Genomic DNA, 9092 nt, shown 5'->3' on the forward strand with positions numbered 1-9092 from the left:
CGTAGAAGAATTCCTCTTGTTATGGGCGAGCTATCATTTGTTGCACTTGCTCCCCATCAATGGCCAATTTGACCAAATTGTCCATGGTTGTGTAACGGTAACGTTGGACTTCATCTGCAAGTTCTACACGTAATCCAAACAAAAATCGGTCCTTAAGAACCTCAGGACTCCTTTTAATATTAGCCATGTCCATCAAATATAGAAACTCCTTGTGGTACTCCATCATTGATTGTGAACCTTGTTGTAACGTAAAAAAATTTCTAAAAAATGTATTGTGGTATGATGATGGTACAAACTGCCTCCTCATGATTTTCTTCATCTTCTTCCAGCTACTAATTGGGCGCTTTCCGTACCGTCTTCTAGATCTTCCTAATTCAGTCCACCATATACGGGGCAGCAATGGAAAAATTGGCTTGTACCAGTTGAACCTTCTTTTCCTCTGAAAGGATGCAATTTGCAAAAATCGATTCTACCTTCCTTTCCCATCTGAAATACGCTTCAAAATCATTCCTCCCTTTGAATGCAGGAATTTGAAACTGAGAACTCTTTTTCGCATATAAACTTCCTTCGTCATCACTATCGTAATACTCAATCATTTTTTTTATTTTATATATATATATTTTTTTTTCAGACACCGACTTAAAGATAGGATAAATGCAAAAACAAAATTAAAAAAGGAATTTTTTATGTACTAATTACATATTAAAATTTAAATTATTGATATTATTAATATTTTTTATTATTTTAATTTTTTTTAAATACATGTATCTCATTTACACATACAAAATTATCTCATTATAAAAAAAATATTTATTTTGATAAATAATTTTTAAATTATTTATTTCGATAATTATTACATTTATTTAATTTATAAAAATAAAAAATCCTGAGCTAGTTAGATATCTTAACGGTTTAATTTTGCGTAGAGCAGATCGTTTTAAGAGAAAAACTTACAACCATTTTATAGGGCAAAGTAGCAAACAATCGTACCCTCTTTCAGCTGCAAATAGAAATTCTCTTTCACCAAAATTCACTTCCACTTCTGCATCTCAATTTAGACCATCTACTAACACAGTTGGAGAAAAAAAAAAACAGAAGAAAAAAGAAAAGAGATAGTATACCAAATTCTAGAAAATTGAAGCATGGACGGAATCATCGTTGAGGTAATTGAAAAGGCATAGTATTCTCACACCGTCAGCGCCGAGGGGGAGCTCCACTGCTCCGCTGAGGAACTCACACCTTCAATGTGGTGGCGATCTCCCCTGCTTCTCTCAGAAACGACCTGGGTCAACAAGTATCCGCCTGTAACTGCAGGCAACCGCCTTCCGATACTAAGGCAACAAGTACAGTCGGAACCTAGTTCGAGACGAGGCCTTCCCAGCACGAGTGCACGACACTTGCTATTTTTGGGTTTGGGAATTTCTCAAATTTTTCCACCAATTTTAGTGAAGGGTTCTGTCCGGTTTTCCGAATTTCACAAATTTCTCTCCCATCGTTCACTCCTGAATGCTGAAACTGGTTTGCTGATCCATAGTGCGTTCAGCCGTTTACCGTGACTAGATGGGTCAAACCTTTGGTCAGTTTACTTCAAATGTGCCACAGGTCGTTTCTGGATTGGATGCTGCAGCTTAGCCACCATATTCATGCAATCCACACAGTCACCGCAAACCGCACCTAAATAAATATCTAAGTAGACACTAATTTTTGGTTTCAATGAACGTTCCGGCAATTTTCATCTGAAGACGATACACAAACGATGTGCTAATACCATAACTCCAAGCATCCCCAAGTAATGGAGATTTCACAGTTAGAAAAGGAAAGAAAATTCCAACAAAGCAGAGGGACGAGTTATCACCCTTCTATATCTTGAAACGGTCATGGAGATTTCAGAGTTAGGAAAGAACCTAAGAGACGTTAATAACCAATTTTATACGTTCTAAACTGCATATGGCTATAGTCAAAACAGTATTTTATGTACAAAAAAGTGAGTTATTACTCTAGTTTATAAGATTGATAGCGATTTCTCGCAGTTTGTGTTTAAAAGTTTCAACTTGTCTTCAAAGGATGCCTAGTTCCCGAACTCAAGACATCACTCAAAATCTTTCAAAAGAAGACTGGGGTGATGCTGGAAGCATTACATGACAATTTCAACTCAAATCAGGGATGACTTACATGCAGCAGCTCCGCATGTTCTCATGCATCATTCCTTGGATCTGAAGCAATTAAACAATCTCATCCAAAACCCATCAGATGTTACTGGTACTTGTTGCTCAAGAGGATCCACAAAGTTTGCTTTCTCACCTAATTCTTCAAATGAGTCCACCAGGTTCTGAAGCCTTGCTACAAATTCAATCAGAAGCGATGTAAATGTTGCGAGGGATAGTGCTTTAGCACTTTCGTAAGTCCTTGATTCTTCCTCCTCTTTTGCCACTGTATCTGCTTTGTAGTAGACATGAGCAGGCCAAGATATCTGTTTCCTGAACATGTTTTCAGAGCCAACAGCTGCAGGCTGTGGCGTGGCAGTGTGATCATCCGGGATTGATTTTGCAGTTTCATCCCAACCGTTTGGAACTTGAACTGATCTGAGATCAAGAACAGCTTCACTAAGAGACTTATACTCCAGGAATTTTCGTTCCTCGTCTATGTCAAAGAGGCCTGGTCCTTGTTGTGGCTTGCTCTCCTCCTCTCTTGGTCGGTTTCCGATTTCCCAACTCTCTGAATTTACTAGTAGGTAAGATTTTTTGTCAATCTTCTGTTGCAATTCTTCAGCTGCCTCGTGTACTTCATACAGCAAGTCTTCACGGCCAAGTTTCTCCTGCTTCTTAACTTTGTTACCGAGTTCACGGAGCACTTTCGCCCCTTCAGAACCTACCCTTTGAAGCTCACTACGGAAAACATGTCTCATCTCAGCTGGGGCCTATTCATAAAAAAGGAACCTGAGTAAACATAGGCTTTGAAAGAAAAATTAGAAAGAGAAGTTTTCAGATAAAGTACCTGAATTTCAGAAAGTATGCATCCATGCATAGCCATGACCATAAATGCACAATGCCTTAGCGCCCCACTTACTTTCACATAATTCTTCCATGGATAGCTAAGCATTTTGTAACGGCCATGAGGGGGTTCCCAAACAGCAAACCCTAGCTTCAATCAATAATGTGTCAATGATGAGTAATGAAGGTGATGGTTATGAAATTCACAAAAAAAGACAGAAAACAAAGATGGTACCAATGCATCCTCTTTACTGGTAGACTCAACAGCTGATCTATAGCCGCTGTAAAGTGGATCATCCGCAGCCTGGTAAGTAAGAATTTTCGACGGCACCCTCTTATATTCAACACAATTAAGATAGTTACTGACAACACCTGAAAAGAATCAGAATCAGTAAACTAGATGGTAAGTAGAAATTTGTAATTATATGTGATAATGAGGAAAATGCTGTAAGACAACCTTCCAAAGATGTTGCAACACCCATGAAATTTTTTTCCACAAGATGATGCAGATCCTCCCCAGCCCAGATTGGATAGATACAAACATTTACTCCCAAAGATACAGCAGCACCAATTGCAATGAGCAAAAATCTATTTATAGCCGTGTCAAGAAATTCCCCTGTTTGATAGCCCGACACAGTAATGTAGCAATATGTGATCAAGAACACACGGAACCCATATTCATAGGGTTTCATAGTCGGGTATAGTTTTGCATAAGTGGCACAACATCCTATCAATCATAATATCACATAGTTTGTCAGTAAACCAAGTATAGGCAAAGATGTTAAAATTAAATCCTCACGCAAAATCCGAAAAAGATAGAATATTGATGAACAAGAAAAGAAAGTGATTGGAAAACCGGACCTACAATGAAGGTGCTAATGATAACTATAAGTTCGTCATATGGTCCAGCCAATGCCGATAATTCTGACATTGCCAAGGCAATTCCTCCGGCGGACAACGTTCCCAATCCTCTGTTAAATCCCTTACTGAGAGTTGCCCCTGCACCACCATTTCACTTGTTTAATTAATTGTAAGCAAAAGATACACAGATTGGATCAAATATAAGATGAAAATAAATATAAGATCAAACATAAGGAATTAGATCCTAGTTAATTAAAAAATTTAAAACAATAGTGTGTATAAATCATACTGAAACAGTGATATTACACTGTTCATTAAACAATTCAGGATTCCTTATGCGAAAACCACTCGGTCAATTCCAACAATGAAAATAAATAAATCAGCAAAAGAATTCTAACTTCCAAGTATTAAAGAATTGACCCGCTCCCTCCCTCAAAAAAAGAGCGCGAACACACATACCTATGCTGAATTCGAAGACGACGACGACGGTCATGATGGCCCAGACGGAGTAGCGGCTAATATCCTGAAAGGGTTCTTTGAAGAAAATTAAGAGCGAGATGAGTGCAAGAGCAAGTCCCATCTTCGCCGAGAAAATAACGTTCCTCGGGTCAGACCGACCCATCTCCCAAGCCTTAACCGCCACGCGCTTCATACTCTTCCAGCACTTCACCGTCCCATCGGAAAACCCTCGATACCACGGGTAACTGCAGCAACAGCGTTTGGCGGAGTACTCCTCCTCCTCCTCCATGGGCATGGGAATCCCTAGTTGGGAATATCCGTCACTCTTCATGGAAAGAAGCCTCTCTTTCTTCTCCGCGAGGCTCTGCCGGAATGACCCCGATTTCCCCAGCTTCGGAGCCATACTTTCTTCTTGCTTCTGCTTTCAGCAATATTGAGTGCAATGATCTTTGCTGAACAGTAACGGTTAACACGAGAACTAGTAAAGTGTTTATGGGGCAAGAAGAGTGGTAACTTAACTAGTTTTATTATTTAAATTAAAAAAAATGGTATATACCTAAAATATTTTATATATAAATAAGATACAAGATTTTTTGGTGACTAATAAGATACAAGATTTATGTTTATTTTACATTTTTTTTCAATAATTTATTGGTTAATAATATAAAATATATTAAATATTGGCTTTTAAAAGGTAAACTTCAGAGAGACATTATTTTGAGTTACACTCTAGTTGTTATTATATAAAAATAGGAATTTCTAATTTATTATTTTTTTGTTTGTTTATAATTTATGATGTACAATATAGATACGAGATACAGTACACACAAGATACACATATACACGAGTTTAAAATTTTAATAAGACACGAGAACATGACATATATATAAAATATAAAGTATTTTTTATATAAATTATGATAATATTTTAATATTTTATTGATATTAAAATACAAATTATTTTTAATATTTTTTAATTATATAAAATATTTAAAATATTTTGTTTTAATAATTAATAATATATACTATTTCTAAACTCATATTAAGAATACATATTAATAATAAGGTTGGACACACTGATACATGATGATATTTAAATGTGTCCAAATATATTTGAATTTTTTTATTAAGACACGATTGAGTGTAGAAGATGCGTGTTAGACAAGTATTGATGAGTATGGTATCTAAAATATATTTGATATACAGACAAAGCAAATTAAAAAAGTGTTTATACTTCATAATTTATAATATACTCAGACATATTTATGTTTCTATACAATAAAATAAAACTCTCATCATAAAAATTGATAATTAAAAATAGTTAGATAATAATTTAAATAAATATATTAAATTATTTAATAATTTTTAATAATCAATTTTATATAAAAATAATTATATACAAATTTTTATCTTATAATAAATTTTTAATATATTATAAAAGTGAAAGTAATAGTCAAATTAAAATGGAATTAATATAAAAGTCAATTTCTATATTTCATTTGTGGACAGTTAAATGTTGAGAGTTAATATAACATGTCAAAGAAAACAATCAAACATAGTAGAACTATTGTTTAATCATAATATGTATGTATTGGACAAATACTTTTTATTTTCTAGAAATATTTGGTAGCTTACCAAAACGGACACTGGTGAACGGTAAATGTGTCAGCAGCTAACCTATTGGTGAGAGACAAAAGTCAGGACAAATTCTAACCACACAAAATATGCTCTCTTGTTTTGTGGGGAGAAATAAGCTCTTTTTTATCTTATCGTTTTTTCCTTTGTATCAAGTTTTTAAACTAAATAAAAAACAAGGAGGTTCGAGATAGAAACAAACGAACATTACATCACACTACACTGACAAATCGAGCGGAGAAGAGATCTGAATGTCCCACCATCACATCCTTTAAAAATTGGTATTGATCTTCTTTTTATTTTATTTAATTTGTTTTGACGGAATTTTTGTTTAGGAATCGATTTTTTTTAGTGAAAAAAATTGGATGGTATCCAATATTTAATTTTATTTTTAATTACTTTCTTTTTTATTTATTTTTTATTTTACTTATAAAATTAAATATAAAAAATCACACTTTATTCTATCTAAATGTTAAAAAAATAGAGAAGATGTATTTCCTTTTTTTTTTCTTTCTTGTTCATTGCATTGTGGCAACATCTCAATTGGTCCTTCGCATAGAGCTGGTCCCACTTTTCATATAATCTAGTCTCGTCGCTATCCTTTTGTAGGCCACTAGATCCCATATCACGTTTCTCATCATGTCTAAAGACTAAAGTGTCCTTGGCAAAATCACATCACATTATAAATGGATGAAAAGTAAATTGAAAATGGCAAATGCGTATCGAACATTTTTCAGTGATTTCATGTTCTCTCCAATAATTGTAGTTGTTCCACACTATGCTGATATGCAAATGCAATGCTACTAATATATTCAATCCGTTCTGACATATTTGTCTATGGCCAACTCAATAGTTGACAACGGAATCAAAATAATTCAAACGGTAAAACGCCAGCCACCTGTGACCAGACAGAAGCATGTGAAGGACAAGGTGCATACAGCAAACCACGGAGGAAAACCACAACGTCTGGGGTGGATTTGGTTTGGTTAATCATCAAGGTTATGATAAAAAAAAAATAGAATTGATTATTGAACTTATAGTACTAAAGATTTAAAAATTCAACTAAAATTTAATCGAAATTAAATTAAAAATAATAAAATAATATATTTATACGTAGAATATATATGTTCGGTGAATGTGTTCTAATAAAATAATATATTTATACATAATAAATTGACAGAATCCAATTTTTGTAGTAATAGACTAATAGAGTCTTTTAATGTGTTATGCAGCGTTATAGAATGGTAGATATATTTTTTATCATTATAAAAAAGACTTTGTTAAAAAAATTAGAAAAAGCATATAAAAAATTTGATTCGACTTCTTTAAATTTCTATAAATTTAAAGGTCAAATTTGTTAAGAAAACAGAAAAAAATATCTAAAATTTAATTTAAGGTACATAAATTTAAGTGTTAAATTTGTGTATTAAAATTTTAAAATAATAAAATACACAATTTAAATATTAGATTTATATTTTAAATAAAAATTTAATGGTTCAATTTGTATTTTTTATATGTGATTAAACACATTATATTTCAACAATATTGTAAAATATTATTTTTTATTATGATAAGAATGGATATGTGGATGTTTATTTATTGTAGGCAGTTCAAGTTCTCAAAAATGAATTGCATTAAAAAATATTTGAAAATATAAGTATAGTACGTGTATAAATAGAGGTCAAGCTTCTGATATTAGTATATTACATACACAGCAACAATAATAAACAATATTTCTCTCTCTTTTACATATACGTTGCTACATATATTAGTAAATATATATGAATTATCTCTATTATATGGAAATAATAATATTGACAAATATTAATATTAGAGTCTTCTATTTATACTTCTTTATTTTATATTCATTTATTTATTTATTTATTTTACAACACGTTATCAGCATGAAACATTATCAGTACGAGATTTTGATAAAAATTTAAGAAGACTCAGGTAATAAATTTTTGTTATTTCAAAGCATTGTCATTTTGAATTTAATGCTCTCATTCAGGAGTTTAATCCAATATATTCCGTCATCATGTGGACTGATTGATCATAAAATAGCTCCAACTATTAAGAATGAAGATAATACAGCATACATTGCTCAACTTAAGGATGGATACATCAAAGGTGATAGAATAAAGCATATTTTTCTCAAATTCTTCTACATTCATGATTTTCAAAATCAAGGAACAATTGATATTTGTAACACCCTACCACACAGAGCCTTATGCTTAAGTCATAAGACAGATGTGGTGAGGTATTACAACATCTAAAAATAAAATATATATATATATATATATATATATATATATATATATATATATATATTAGTGTGAAAAATATATATAACTAGGAACCTTTGAAGAAAATGGTTAAGCAAAATCGTTAAATTGAAAAGCGCAACACTCCCGAAAGTGATAATGTAAGCGAAGCGAGGTAAAAGATAAACTAACACGGACATATATACAAAAGAGTGCCAAAATACAGATAACAAAGCTCAAGATTCGGTTTGCGAAGGTAACCGGCCCGAGCATAGAAGTATACATTTATATATATATAATGTAGGTTATTTTGGAAAAACAGATTTTGTAATTCTGTCTTTTGGGTTTCTTTTGGGTTCTTATATATATATATATATATATATATGGAAGTGGAGATAATAAGTATCTATATAAATAAATATAACCAAAATAAAATCCCGAGAGATAAGGATCTTCGCTAAATCAGAAGGTTCCAGCATGCCTCAGCGAGGAGCCTCACGTCCTGCATCTAAAAACCACAAAATCTGCATGGGTGATAACCGGAGATTCTCAGCATGAAAATAATGCCCACATATCTAACATATAATGTCCTGGGAAAGCCGAAGGCAATCCTAGAACTTCCAACAGACAATTAAAGCTTATAAACATAACTAATCCATGAATAAGTAATAGGCAGCTAGTTAAGGGTCTTCGGTCTATCTAAAATTTCCCTTTCCAACTTCTCCAAACCTCCCAACCGCCACCAGAACCAGTTGTTACAAACACATTTATTACAGACAAAGAAATCACAGCTAGAAAGCATATACATCAAATAAACAATTAGCAAGTAGTTATGCAGTCAATTAGGCATTCCAATTAGAACACACCAAACAAACACATAGATG

At 32.8% G+C, this 9092-nt stretch overlaps 1 protein-coding gene across 1 annotated transcript; it reads right to left on the minus strand.

Annotated features, from left to right (window-relative positions):
- Positions 1 to 1172: 1172 nt before the first annotated feature.
- On the minus strand, positions 1173 to 4814 carry LOC130969289 (aluminum-activated malate transporter 9-like). The gene is made up of 6 exons (XM_057894948.1): positions 4311 to 4814; positions 3852 to 3989; positions 3448 to 3717; positions 3226 to 3362; positions 2995 to 3141; positions 1173 to 2917 (listed from the first exon to the last, which is right to left on the minus strand). Exons 1-6 carry the CDS (start codon positions 4711 to 4713, stop codon positions 2201 to 2203), a joined length of 1812 nt encoding a protein of 603 aa, XP_057750931.1. The 5' UTR covers positions 4714 to 4814; the 3' UTR covers positions 1173 to 2200.
- Positions 4815 to 9092: the final 4278 nt, after the last annotated feature.

The sequence above is a fragment of the Arachis stenosperma genome, chromosome 3 (assembly GCF_014773155.1).
Source record: "Arachis stenosperma cultivar V10309 chromosome 3, arast.V10309.gnm1.PFL2, whole genome shotgun sequence".
Lineage (NCBI taxonomy): Eukaryota > Viridiplantae > Streptophyta > Magnoliopsida > Fabales > Fabaceae > Arachis > Arachis stenosperma.